This window comes from Haliaeetus albicilla, chromosome 12 (genome assembly GCF_947461875.1).
Source record: "Haliaeetus albicilla chromosome 12, bHalAlb1.1, whole genome shotgun sequence".
In the NCBI taxonomy this organism is placed as follows: Eukaryota; Metazoa; Chordata; class Aves; order Accipitriformes; family Accipitridae; genus Haliaeetus; species Haliaeetus albicilla.
The window spans coordinates 24,867,135-24,881,774 of NC_091494.1; the positions used below are offsets into that span (position 1 = coordinate 24,867,135).

Consider the following 14,640-nt stretch of genomic DNA (forward strand, 5'->3'; position numbering starts at 1 on the left):
GAATTTCACTGGGAATTTAATCATCTATTTCACTGCTCAACTCTAGCTTTTTTTAGATGAGCTTCTTTTGTGGTAGGAAAAATACAGATTTTTTACCACCTGAAACAACTGCCTGGGAGCTGTTTCTTCCCGCCCTGGCTCAAAGCAGAGTAGTATTCTATGGCTACAAGGACATGCTTCTTGCACTTCAAAGTCACTGTGGATAGGGTTTATACTTGTTATTCCACTTAATGTTTCTGACTTTGAAACGATTATGGGGTCTCCTCTGAATGCTTTATGGGGTAACAAAACTCCAGAAGAACAGGGCTCTTTCCAGCTGAATAAATAGAAGATATTTTCATAAATCTTCAGACTATTGGAACATCAACAACATTATCCTACATGGATTGTTATGACTTCGTATTTGCAGAGTCGTATGTTGAAGCTTAGACCTGTGCTTTCAGCCTTGTCTTCTACTAAGCTAGAAACTTCAAGTAATCCCACAGAGGGTACTTCAGTTAAATAAACTCTCAGAGCCCTACTTGAAGTTCTCTGTAGTCAGGTAGGGTGAAGATTATGTTGCTTTGATCACCTCCATTTCCTTGACTGGGAATCCCATTCTTTGACAAGGGATCAATGTCAGGGCTTTACCTCCTTTCTGCTGTTTAAGATCTTAACACACACGGATGACAGGAGAGAAAGTGAAACTATTTTTTGTCCTGCAGGAGTCCTAGTTTTCTGGCTAATGATTTCCCCTCTCCCCCATTATGCCCCAGTACTTTATGAAGTTTCACCTCTCGTGTGACATACCAAGTCGCTTACACTTCAGTAGGCAAGCATGTTACCTTAGCAGAACGTGCAAACACGTTGTTGTACACGAGTAGCGAGAAAATCTAGAGCTGCAACCATTCACAGTTCCTCCCCCAAAATGTGTTTCAGAGCACAAACCTACCTCTGCCTCATACCAGAGTGGGAGAGGGGTTACCCTGGGCTACTGGGTTGGTATTCATCTCTCAAGCTTTTGGTGCTGGCTGCTCTCAGGAGTGAGCGAGAACTGCTCTGACCTTGTTTGGCAACTTACATAAACCAAGTAGCATCGTGCTGAAATATGGGGACAGAGTAAGAGAAAACACTTCCCACTAAAGAGCTGAGAAAATAGCCTTTAAATGAGTCTTGCACACCTATGTCTAAGAAAAAACCTGTGTGATTAGTTGGCAAGCCCTCTGCTGACTTTTCTTCTGATTCATGAAGCTCTGCTCAGGAAGGGTCAGCTACCTCTATGACGCTGGTCACTCAGAGTGCCACCTTGCTGTCTGACACACATTGGTTACTCTCTGTCTCTAAAGCATGGGCATCAGGTAGATTTCATAAATGTCATAAGCAGAAATCCCATTCTCAGTGGGAATACAGATGTCCTGTATGACCTTCCACAAGTCGGAGGTGTTTATCCTCTTCAAGGTCCACACCTTGGGCATATAGGAAAGAAACAAAACCCTTGCTCCACGTGGCACAGGCAGAGCCCGAGAGAGCCCATAAAACTGGCTGGGAAATGGGGACAGACATTTTCAGTGATTTTGAACATGACAATGAAATCAGCTCAGACGTACATTCCTGGCTCATTTGCTGCTCCGTACAGAAAGGCTCCCCAGCTCTGGGGCAGATAAGAGCCATCAAACCAACTCTCTTAGGCGTTTTCACAACTGGACTATGTTCTTGTTCTCAGCATGGACTTTCATTTCTGCCTGCTGTTGTTCTTCAAACCCACAGCTGGGGGAAGTGCCTGTGGAGATGGTGTTTTTCTTTCTAAATCAGCAAGATTTTTTTTTTTTTTATTCTTCACAGTTTGCAAGTTGTTTGTAGCCAAAACTCACATATCCCTGTTCGATTTCTTTTCCATCTACTTTATTCTTACTCATAAGCTTAAAAAAATGAATTCAGATAATAAAATCAAAGTATTCTGCTTCAGTTCATTATTTGGGCTGAAACACCTTCCCTTATGTTTGTTTGCCCATGGGAAGAGCTGGTAAGTCAGAACCTCTGTGATCTTCCTGACTAGGGAGGCAGAAACGGAAAGAATAAGAAACATGGAACAGCCTTTCAGCTGATAAAAATCAGCACAGCTCCCTTGTTTTCAGTAGAGCTTTCCTGCTTTTGCCAGCTTAAGATCCATGTCTGAGTTGTCTCAAGGGTGCTTATGCTGAGCCATTTAGGTAGTAATCCCATGGTAATCTAACTGGACAGTAGCATCTCAGTCTGTGTATAAACATAAGCACTCCTGGGAAAAAAAAGAATTATCTCTGTATTTGCATATTATTCTAACATTCATCAAACACATGTAACTTCATAAGCAGCCCTAATACGCACAACAAAAAACAACTGAGTAAAGATACAAAAATGCGTTGGCATTCTAGAGTGAGTAGTTCCTAGTGTACATAGGACCATTTTCAAGTACTTTAGTCAAAGCATAAATCTTGAATAACACAGATGATGGATGATGCATCCATTAATTTTGCTTCCTCTCCATTCATGAATTGTCCAGGAAAAAACAAGTTCATTTACAGCAACCACTGTTACCTCTTAAGAAGGGTGTGGGTCATCCAGCCTTTTCCAGGCAAGGGAAAAACTTGGAAGAGTAAGGAATTAGCTCCTGAAGGGGCCCTCATTGGAAAGCTGAGAGGGAGCGGAAAGCAGAGAGGAGGACACTGCAAGGCGGGGAAAACAAGGGAATACCTGTTTTTAAAAAATATTTATTTATAGTGTGTAGCATAACCGACCAGACAAATTCAGTGGCATTAAGAACAAAAAAAGATAATTATACTGAATAATACGAATTGACAAAATTAGTTCTGTGGAGTAAAGGAAATCTGTAAATCAAAATCCCCAGTCTATGTAGTAAACAAGAACAGAGGCAGCATATACACGGACAGGGATACCTGAACAAAATTCAGAGAAATTAAATGGAACAGAAGAGTTTCCCCTGAGTCTAATGGACTAAGGATTTCATTTTCAGTCTATAATTCTATCGTAACTGTTTTGGCATGTTCAAAGTGACATAGCAAAGCCAGACGCAGAGTGTTAAATCATTAAACCAGGACCCATTTTGTGAAATGATTAAAGCAATGTATTAGGGTCTATCATCTGTGCTCATATACATTACCTACAATTGTTCTGCACTTGCATTTTGAGACTCTTTTCACAATACGGTTAAAAAACGTTAAGGGCATTGAATAGACTGAAAATCTTGAAGCACCATGACGTTAATTTCTTTAGCACGAATTGTGTTCCCCATGGCCTCAGCTTCTTGTTTCTGAGTTTCTATCAGTAAAAATTGGAAAATCAAACACATGTAACTTCAGGAATGACAAATCCAATGTTAACACAGAACATGAGTCCAGTCCCACTGTGACAGTCTGTTCCCACTACTTTCTGTGCTGTGGATATTTATCCCCAGTACCTAGTAGTTTATGTTCAGAATTTTTAAGTCTCATCACTTTGGCTGGCCATGACAGTAACCCCCTGGAAGGGCCTTCCATGGCCTGCCTTCCTTCCATACCCCTAACTGCAATGTGATGTAGATATTTGGTTGTTTACTGTGCTTAGACTTAATCTTCACCTTCAGGATGTTATTCTCTTCCATATTCTTCTCTACTTGCCCAAAATGTGCCTCAACGTTTTATGTTTGAATGTATTTATCTACCTTTTACTCTTCCTTTAAGACCCTAGTTTCACATCGATTTGAAACAACAGGTCTTGTAATTAGATTGGATAGCTGCAATCCAAAATTTTCCCAGGCAAAACTCCAGTAAGATTTAATTGGCTTCAGTGGGAGACTTGTCCGAGTAGGAAGGGCAAGATTTGGCCTCAACAAGACTATAAATTCCAGTTTAAAACTCAGTAGCTGTTCAGAGGCTCACTCCTGTGACAACATCATTCTTTGTGTTTCCTTTCCTGAATTCCTTTCCTAGTCATAGCAGGAAAGATTTCTGGCACCAAAATTAAATGATAATACCCTGGCCATCTCCCAAACCCCTGTTATGTCTTGAAGAAAGCATCGTTATCTCCATTGCTCTCAAAGAGAGCGTAAAGCCTCCAAGATGTTGGGTTTCTACAGTTTGGTAGGAAAGGCCAGTTCTTTTCATGTAGGCAATAAACAGGCCCTGATAGGCAACAGTGACTCTGCCAAACTCACCAGTTGCTTCAGATGATGTAATAAGTACTGACACTTCCAATAAATCCACACTGCAGTATTTAAGGTATTCTCCACAGCTACATAAGGAAGCACGCTGCTATACAACAACTACGGAGGGAATTCTCCCTGCTCAGCCTGAGCAGCACTGCTGAACTACAACCACAGGTTCAGGAGTCCTGTCCTGCCACTGTACGTTTCCCATCCTTCTCAGAAGCTGTAGGCCATACTCCTTTCTTAGAGTAATTCTCTTCGTGGTAAAACGTAAACATTTGGGGTATTACATGGTCCAAAATATAAGTAAAAAATTAAATTCAGCCTAGTTCAACAGACCATATATAGAAATTTTCATACTACCAGCCTCTGTAACAAAGTACTCCTACAGTTTCTTGTAACTGCACAGAAAACACTTCTTTCTTCATATCTGAGATCCCAAACATTTCCCATTCTTTCAAATGCTTCAGTGACTGAATTACATCCCCCTTTGCCATGGAAACCTTGAGAAAACAAGCCAGTCACATAGTGCTTCCTGTAGGTCACCAAGTTCCTGCCTGAGCAGCCTTAAGGGGAAAAGAGCCCTTCCGAACCAAAAGCTCTGCACTGAGGCTGTTTTAGCAGCGGTCCCCCTGGTCTCTATCAAGCTACTGGATTTAGTTCACCAGATGATCTCAGCTACTGTAGAACCACATGGAGAGCCTCTCACCTCTGAAACTTATGACACAAATCATTTACGACCTTGTGAGCTAATGCATCTGGAAATGAGACTGGTACCACCCTGTTTAAAAGGCCCAGGCTCTCCTTGGAAAGCCCTGGGACTAAAAGTGCTGCTGCACTCTGCGCTAGTGTTAGAACAAAAGTGCAAACTTAGGATAGAGGCACTTTTGGTAAGAGGAGCTGATAAAACATCCACTGTTCCTCCACTTCTTACACCATGAACAATGGTATGTGGCCTAAGTCACATACATACACCCAAGTTTGGCTCTAGCCGATGTGATTCCCAATTTTCAAAAAGAGCAGAGATGGAAATACAGGTCCTGATATCCAGTGAATACACCACGCTGACGATGTGACACTCCTTGCTAGTCTCTTGCTCCCCCAGTGCCCAGATACATCTAGTGAACACACAGGAACCACAAACCAGAAATTAGCAGACTCACTCCCGAGAAGACAGTCATCCAATGCTGCTGTGTGAGACAAGCTTACAAGAAGGGAATGGATGAGATTTATTTTTAATCTTCTGGGCTGTAGATGTGTCAGGAGCAGGGACTGTTCAGCAGTTTTGAAGACAAATAAGAACTGCAACAGAACCTGTGAGAAGACCCAATTTTCATTCACTATCTTCCCTCCCCACTGCACCTTCTGTTTTAACACTGGGCCAAAATGACTGAGATGAAAGACATCTGTGAAACCTGGAGCTCAATGGAGAATCGGGGCTGAGTTTTTACAGTGACTTCCTTGACAGGTAAACCTTAGAACACAATATTTGAGCTATCTATCATACAGCATATTTTGGAGAAAGACTGTATTTCTGCAGCAAAGCCAGCTCTTCACAGGCAAGTAATTTGAATTCTTCCATGTTAGCTTCCACTGGCCTCCAGGAAATGAAATCTAACTCACAAAAAAATAGCCATTTCGATGAGGTTTTAAACTGAAGAGTAAAGACTAAAATGCTAGTCACTCTACACCACTGTCAAATTTTTCCCACACTGAGTAATTTTGGTTCCTGATGGAGTTCACATTCTACCTACCACAAAACATCTGTGAATTGAACTGCTTGGTGAAATATATCTTATATCAGATTGAAAAATAATGTTAGAATCAATGGGACACTAAATGATCTGATGCTCTTGAGCTTTGACCTTGTTGAACACAGTCAGTCAGTGCATCCAAACATCTTTCCAAACACTCAGCAATGATTCAGAAAGTGGGTCATTAACACATTTTGTCATGTTATGCAATTTTTCCCTCTCCCCTCTAAACTGGGCTTTTTTCCAGGTCCAGTAGCCAACAATAAATCAATCACAGTCTCTTACAAGCCTTTTGACTTAAATTCTATCCTGTAGGTTGGGTTAAAAACAGAGCGGAAATCCCTGCAGGAGGTGAGGCAGGAGGGGAGGCAGGAGGGGGCTAGTGGTGACTGCTGTTTAGGAGATGTTTGCTTGACCCACAGCCATTCTTGTTGCCATTCTTTGCAGGCTCCTCTTCATTATCTGTAACAGAATCTTCCTCCTCTTCATCACTCCTGTCATCTTTCAAGTCCTAGGGAGAAGAAAGCACTGTAAGCATACTCTATACTTGCAGTATTTACTGTCAGATAAGTTACTGGATTGCTATTAAGAGTGCAGACCTTTCTAAAAGGCCTATGGATGCCAGACAAGCAAGTCTTTTATTTTAAAGTGAACTGGGTATCTGGATCTTTGCAATGACTTTGAAAAAATAACCAATTAATTTCATTAGTCAGGTGCCTCCATTTGAAATTGCAAAATGAAAAGATGGTGTATAAAAGTTCGAGAACATGAGACATTCTCCCTTCTTGGAAGTTCCCTGTCACGCTCTGAAGACAAAAACTCCTCTCTCTTCCATGTGCCTCAGGAAAAAAAAAAAAAAAAAAAAAAAAAGTTGCTAAAGGGACCAAATGAAAGGGGAGCTTTAAATACACTAGACAGTATCAAAACTGCCCCCCAGAAACACCCTCTCCCTCCAAAAACAGAGGCTGACATCCAAGGACAGACCAGTTAACAACACTTTACTCTTGCAGAACCTCATGTTCTTTAGACAAAATTTCTTCCATGACCTTGGCCCAGTCATTTGACCTCTTCTTGCTTGTTTCCGCTTTCCCTTGTAAAGTGTTACTAGTAATCCCTGGGTACTGTGGGATTAATTAACAATTGTGAAGTGCAGAGATGAAAAGAATATTGTATAAAAGCTAAATATGATGAATACACTTGCCCAAACATAGGATTTGAGAGGCTGCCTGCTTCTGACAGGTGTAAACTAAACAGTGACTAGTTGTGCCAGCATCTCCTGGTATTAACTTTCCTTAAAGAGACTTACCAACACTAAAATATTCTTCCCTGCTTGACAGTATATACATCACCTCAACATTTGCAAAGGGGAGGCTGTGTCTATACGGCTATCATGTACATCCTGGGTATATCATCCTGCTAAGGGAATTGCCAGGAGGAGGGGATGACTGCTCCATTAGCAAGGATGAAAGGGGGTCAGCGAGACAGTCTGCTCTTACGAAAATCCCTTCCCAGCTCTATAGGAACAGCTTCTAACATTTGGCAATCATGCTTCATCCCCAGACAGTCAAACATGGCACTTACTAATGAATGTTTCCACCACACAGACAAAAGACCTTGTGTCTACCCAGTATTCCACAGCAAAGGTTAGGGAGAGGTAAGACAATTCTGTCCTATTTGTCATAGCACATAAAATATACCATTAGTTTCTTATTTCTCAACTCCTACCATAACTCAAGACCCTACAATGTCTTCAGAAGTTTGGATCAAACAATCAAGGCTTTGGCATTAAAACCAAACACCTCTATTTCCCTTTCAGGGCAACAAGCTTAAAAGAGCAGCACCTGCCTCCCCAGAAGGACTTTCCATACCAACTGATGACCTGCTCTGCAGACTCGGGGTAGGATGCTCCAGTTAAACATGTTGTAAATCAACTAAACACTTCCTTCTGCCTAAGTGGTGACTGAGTTCGGAAATTAGATCAAAGCAGGCACCTAAGAAACTTTCTCCACCTCCAGCAGGTTGCTGTGTGATTAGCAACCGTCACCAGTTTTCTCTTCCAGTTACTTGGAAGGTGTCTGGTAGACCTGATAACACCCGATACCCTCTAGTTCTTGTGTTGGAAGAGATGGACAATAGTCATTCCCTCTCTAGCATCTCATGATTTAATAGACCACCTCTCACTTAAATCAGGAGTTTCTCCATAGCTGAGGATCAAAACCTGGGCCCTCACACTGTGGCTGACAATTTACCCATTAGCACAAGGGTATCCAGTTTGTTAATGGGAATTCCCAAAATTTAACACCCAGATCATCAGTGGTGTCAATGTTCAAGTATTGAGGACTGCAGGTGTCGTGGTGTCTTTTTGTAATGCAGGGGTGTTTGGCCTGCAGGACTGTCTGCAGAGGGAGACCTGAGGCTTCTCTTCATAACAGAGTACATTGTCTCCAGAGCTGTGTGCTGGAGCTGGCAGGCATCTTAGCCCTTGCTCAAACAATGTGCTGCCTATACAGTCACACCAGGGACTGCTCCATCATGGATAAATTTGTTCTCCTTGTCATCTGTCCGGACCTCAACTAAACGGGCAGAGACTGCACTTTCTTCCTGCTCCTGCAGTGATGTGCCAAGGTCAGAGATGAGACACAGAAAGGAGAAACCAGTGTTGTTCCTGTCCATGCTGTATCTGCTCTCACAATGAACTAACAATTTCACTTTCTTAGCCTGCTGGTCTGAGGTCTTGCTTATGCACCAAATTCATACAGAGAAAATAAATGACAGCTCAGTAATAACTCATCCAATTGCAATCTCATATCCCTTTATATATTACACTTCTAGAAAAATGTATAGGACTAGAAAGAAAATTAAAGCCTAAACTTTGTCTCATCAGAAACTATAAACTTCCTGGAGATTTTCTTTTGCCTTTTCCCTAACACCATACAAAGGGTATCAAAACAAACAAATCTTACTGTAAATACTGTAAAACAAACTTGGCATGCCATCAGTTAGAGAAAAGGAAAGACAGACTTTCCCACACATACAATTATGAGGTTCAGCCTCTTTCAGATCAGCTCTCCCACTCCTGGTAGTTTTGCGATTTGTATTTGCAGTAAAAAACAAATATTGGCGGGGGGGGGGGGCTTGTTACTTTTTTGCTACCAGAAATGTTTCAGGAAAAAAAAAAAGCAAACTAAGCCTAAGTACTGTGTCTGATGCAGAATCTGCCAGACTCACTGGAAGTACTCTCATCTTCCTGAGCAGTCTCTGGCTGAGGTTACAAATATGGGGAGTGAAGGCGGGGGAGTGCTTTTGTGCTTATTGTGAATAGACTTCACTCAGTAAAATTCATGGGTGCGTATTTCATTTTGAGTAGCTCATTACAGTCCACAGAAGTTGCTGGTCCTCAAGCACATGCTTAAGAATAGCTGGCAATCTGCTTTGCTTTGAATGATAGCCAATACGTGACCAATTCCTGTTTCCTATAGGAATGAGCTGGCATTCCCAGCATGGAACTGGAAACTCGGATAGGATTTGCTTCCCAGTTTTAATGCTGTCAAGCTGGATGCTCTGATTAAAGGCACTCTATGTAGTAATTAAAAAACATGGAAATGTTTTTTCCAGCACACTGGAAATCCCTGCATTTATGTCTTATATATTTCAAAGCAGCAGGAATTAAATTTCTTTGTATTCTGAAGCAACCACTGCAAATTTGCTTAATTCTGGGAAAGAATACTACTTCTGAAATCCTAACATTAATCAAGAAAAATGCTGCTAAATCAAATCTAAATTCTTATTGTATTTTTAATCATGAACCTGCTTCCTGTCCAAGTGCCTCTACAAATTCTTGTGTCAGAAGAGTTTGGCCATTTTTTGTCTAGCTTGTTTAAGTGACAGAACAGAACTTTAAATAGCAATAGCTTCATCCGTAACTAGAAAACCAAACAAACCTGTCTTTGCAAACTATTTAACAGACAATTATAAGTAAGATATCGTAAGTGAAGTTTGTATCTCTTAACTTTGACCTTCTAAGAATAAGAAAAACTGTAACATTTGTAGGATTTTCCTTGCTTTAATACCAAGATGTTTTCTCTGATCGCCTCACATCATATATTATAGTTGTGTTTTCCAACTCAAAGACTCTGCTCTTACTGTCCCTGAGCAACAACAGATGAATATACTATCAGAAACACAAGAGCTGGCAAACTGTAAATACCGCAACTGAGGCCATCATTAATACTCAATGCTTTGGTTTAATGACATCAACTGCATTTATTATACTTCAGATGGTTTAGGGTAACAGACAAAATGGATGTGTATATTTTATGTTCTGGATGACTAACCAATTTAATCTTTCTAAATGGATGAATGGTTTCAAGGTTTATGAGAAGCAACACTAATGCTATAAAGTCTGCAAGAGAGCCATTTGTAGTGAAGCCAAAGCCGCAAACTTTTATAATCTTTTTTCCTTTTGTTTAACCCTTCCACCTGCTGCTCAGTCTGCCTCTTTTAGTTAAATGAACTGTATTTGTTAAGGTAGTTTTGGCTTCTTGCATTTCACTGCTGTTAGAATGTGTATCATTCAAGTCATTAGCACCACATCTTATTATACGAACAGTAAAGGACCTTCCCAGAGACTTCACCAAGGAAAAAGACTCCCTGAAATTAAGATATGAGCAAACTTCATAGGCCACTTCCCAGCATCTTGTAAGCAGAAAAACACTGGTCAAATCTCCATCTAAACTAACAGAGAATTTACTCCTAATTGTGCAAGTCTGGCTCTCAGTAAAGGACTCGGAAATCACTTCCCTCTTGACAAGCTCTTGGCTCTGCACTCTTTCTGCTACAGCTGATGAGAGCATCAGGAGAAGGACACGGCTGTGCTGGAAGACAGATGGAAGTGTGGGTTTCTTGTTCCTATGTGCTGGTGATACCATCTGAAGCTCACTAGTGGAGAAGTGGGACTGGGCAGACACCACCCTTCTCTCCTGCTCCCCTCCACTGGGCATGTGGCATCTTTGTCCATGCACATGTTGAGGTTGCAATGCAGCCATGGCTTCATATCTGCTACACAGTAGTTAAAGCGGAAAGTGTGAAAGCAGAGGGAAAGACAGTGCCAAGCACTAGGGGGAAAAAAAAAAAAAAAAAAAAGGGCAAAAATCTGTTGTAGCAATGTGGACTGATCCTATGAACAGTGAGGAAGCCTTAGGAACATGCCTTCTGCTTTCTCAGAAAGGGAAGGGCACTTGCTAGCAAATCCATCATCACATCAGTGTGACTTACTGCAGATTGTTGAGATATCAGAATGTAAGCTATTACTATAATGACATGCTCCGAAACAGAAATAGCCACCGAAGCATCATGGAGAAAAAGAAAAAGAATCTGGCTGAGAGATATCTGAGCAGAAGATGTTTCTGCAGTGAAGTTCAGTTGCTACAATATTTTTATCATGAATCAGCTTCCAATCCAGCTTCTCCCTGACAAAGGCACATACTTTTTAAGAGGCATGCAATAACTTCACTTGGCATTATGAGGGCAATAGTGCAGTGCCTACTTCACAACTACACGGTGTGAGTTTGGGAGTACAGTGGTGGCGGGTTGTTTGTTGGTTTGCTTTTTCAGCTAACCAGCTGAATGAAAGAGAGGAGGATACAGGCTTGCTGTGCCTTACCACAGGCAAAAGTAGGAAGATCAATCCATATCAGTTCAAGCTCTTTCTCACCGGTATAACTGTGTCCGTGCCGGGGATGGGAGGAGTACCAACCCTAACTCATCTGGTGGGATCAACACTGACTCAAGGTTTCTCAGCAGCGTAAGGAGATTTCAGTTTTGCCCCTGCCTGGACAAAACTAAAACCAATTAATCTTTTAGGTTAAGCATAATTTACATCTGCACAGTTAACTGGATTCCTTCTACCAGGTACAGATATATAAAAGCAATTCACAGCTGATTCTAGAATTCTAATTATGTGTTTTCCGATTTGGTGAAATTTAGATTTTGGGGTTTTCAAACATTTACTCTTAACCTTCAGTTGGAATTTCCTGACTCTTAAATGTATCTTACATTAAAATCAGAATGTCCTAAATCTTATACCTTAATTCTACCTTAAGAATATTTTCATTTAAATATCTACAAACATATTGACTAGGTCTTGATTTTTCAATGTAAAGACAATAAATTCCACAGCACCTGCACATATGGAAACAGCTTGCAGTACAAAGATGAAAGCTATTAGTTAGGTCAGCAACCACTGACTCAAATAAAAGAGATAATAAACAAGAGAGATAATAAAAAGTCAGTCCAAATAGATAGAAGGGGGTACTTTTCTAACAAATAATACTATAAAGTTGATGAATCTCCGAGTTCAACATGTTTAATTCAACATCAATAATTCAACTCAGCTGACATATGACTTAATACGTCTTTACTTTCCTGTGGAGACTAAGCAATATACATTTGGTTTCAAGCAAACTGTTCTATATTTCCAGCCTGGAAGATTTTATTGGAAAATATATTCCCCTTTTCAGCCTATACCCACTAGGCAACATAAAAACCGCTGATATTCCACGGAAGATGCGCTGTTGGACTCTGCTTTCTGCAGTTTTTAAATGAAGATGCAGACCTCCTAGATTAATTGTATTGGACATCTTGTGGCCAAAACTCCTCTTATTTAATCTCTCTCTTCTATGTAATACCCATTCCTCAAGCTTTCCACTGGGAGTTTTCAGAGGGAACTCAAAGGTGTGTGAAAAACAAATTAAAAGAAAAGTTACACTAATTCCACAAATATTGAAAAGAATAGTCTCATAAAACTAGATGTTACTGTTAGAACATGTCCCTGATTTTCATTGAAGGAATAAATTTAACCTCAAAAAAAATAAATCACTTGTGTTGTCACTCAGCATAACACACCTGTAACTGGAGCTATAATACCCTGACTGTTCAGAAGAAATAAATCATTGTTTACAGTTAATCAGGTACTCTGTGGTTTCAATAAAGTCTGCTAGCTGTGTTATTGAAATCCACTAACTAAACCTTGCACTCAAGTGTATGTGGCTTTACGATAATGTCAAAAGCCCAGGAGGTACGGAGTGAGTCATAATGTCCCACTGCTTTTTGAATTATTCCAATTTTAAATCCACAGTTGGCAAAGAAACAAAGAACAATATAATAGGCATTTGATGCTGTTCTCTATAGTGAACTTTTTTTTACCCTAGGACAGAACTTGCATTAAGCCAAGGAGTTCAGTGGTATGAACTTTTATCAGAACATGCACTTTTATTCCTTATAAATGCTTTTTTAGCTACAAAACAGCTGACCAGACACTTGCACTTTTCTCAGTGAGGTGTGATACCGCACTTAAGATGAATGTTTTGAAACAACACAGCTGCTAAAGAATATTCTTACGGAAGCCTTATAGCACTATTAAACTAACCTGAAACCACAAAGTATACAACCATGTAAGTGATAGGCACTTCTAATGTGTCCATTAAGGTGCTCATTTCTCTATTTTCATTGTTAGGAGGCATTCCATTCCTTTTGTGATGTATTTAAAGGCTATCTCCATACTTAAACATTATCAATTCAATTTTCAAGTCACATACCTAACAAGTAATGTCTTTTCATTTGACGGTCACATCACAATACCTAAAATAATTTCAATACAGTATTTCTAAATACCCTGATATCGAGACCGGGTATAGAATACTTTAAGTAGTACCTAAAGAACAAAGTTTCTTAAACAGCATTAGAAGTCCCCGAAACTCGTGTGCTTAAGTCACTTGGTGGGGGATTTACTTCACTGAAGTTCAGCATTCTAAAAGTTGGGTATCTACTCAGAGATTTATCTGGGATGGCTCTATAACCAACAGAAAGAGACACGGGTCTCCCCAGAGGGTGACCTGCCCCACCACTGCTGGGGTGACAACACTGGACACAGTGAATTGCTCACTGGAGACACCACACTTCCTCTACTGGTTACAGAGGGATCCTTGAACTTGAGCTAGGCACAGCTTAAGTTACACAAGACAAATCCTACCCTCTCATGCTTTACACCCGTCACTGCCCGATTAGACTGATAGGCTGATCAGGTTGGTTTGTTTGCTTTCTGATGATATGAACTGTGCAGTGTGCTGTGCCTGGTCAAAAGTTATTAGAATTGTGTTACGGAGAAGAGACTGCTCCTTCTAAGATTTCCTCCCTTCTTCACAAGTAATAAGGATTATGGAGCACTCCTAGGTCTTCCAAGGGAAACCTATTTTCTTTAAATACAAGATAGGACAATTTCCTTTCTCAATTGATATTAATCTATCATTAACTAGCTTTATTTCAAGCTTTTTTTTTTTTTAATCGATTCAGCAGATTGCAATACTGTGAACCCCTCTCAAGCATGAGAATTACTCACCTCATAACAAAGTCACAATTCAAACCTCAGCAGCATGTATTAAAAATAGTAAATGAAGGCATCAAAAGTTCTGTAGAAGGCCTAGCGTTTGCTCTGCGAATTGATTTTTGGCAATTGAAAAAATAAATACATATGCACACTATTATATATATATAGTTTTTATATAGGTACATTTATATAAAACTAGCAACAAATGGAACATTTCATAAATAACCTGCTAGAAGATTAAAAGATATGAGCAGTTAACAAGGGAAGCCAGAAAAACTGTCAGCAAATGCCCTTTTGTGAACAGCAAGGTAAATTAATTAATTTTAAAGCAAAAACTTTACCAA

General features: G+C 40.3%; 1 protein-coding gene across 6 annotated transcripts in view; it reads right to left on the minus strand.

Moving 5' to 3' along the window:
• Positions 1-2,709: 2,709 nt before the first annotated feature.
• The window catches only part of CERS3 (ceramide synthase 3), a 50,346-nt gene continuing 38,415 nt past the window's right edge, over positions 2,710-14,640 (minus strand). For all 6 annotated transcript variants that reach the window (XM_069798554.1, XM_069798551.1, XM_069798552.1 and 3 more), the window contains one exon: positions 2,710-6,424. In XM_069798554.1, the coding sequence (XP_069654655.1) occupies positions 6,293-6,424 (132 nt within the window). In that variant the 3' untranslated portion in view covers positions 2,710-6,292. The remainder of the gene's footprint in view (positions 6,425-14,640) is intronic.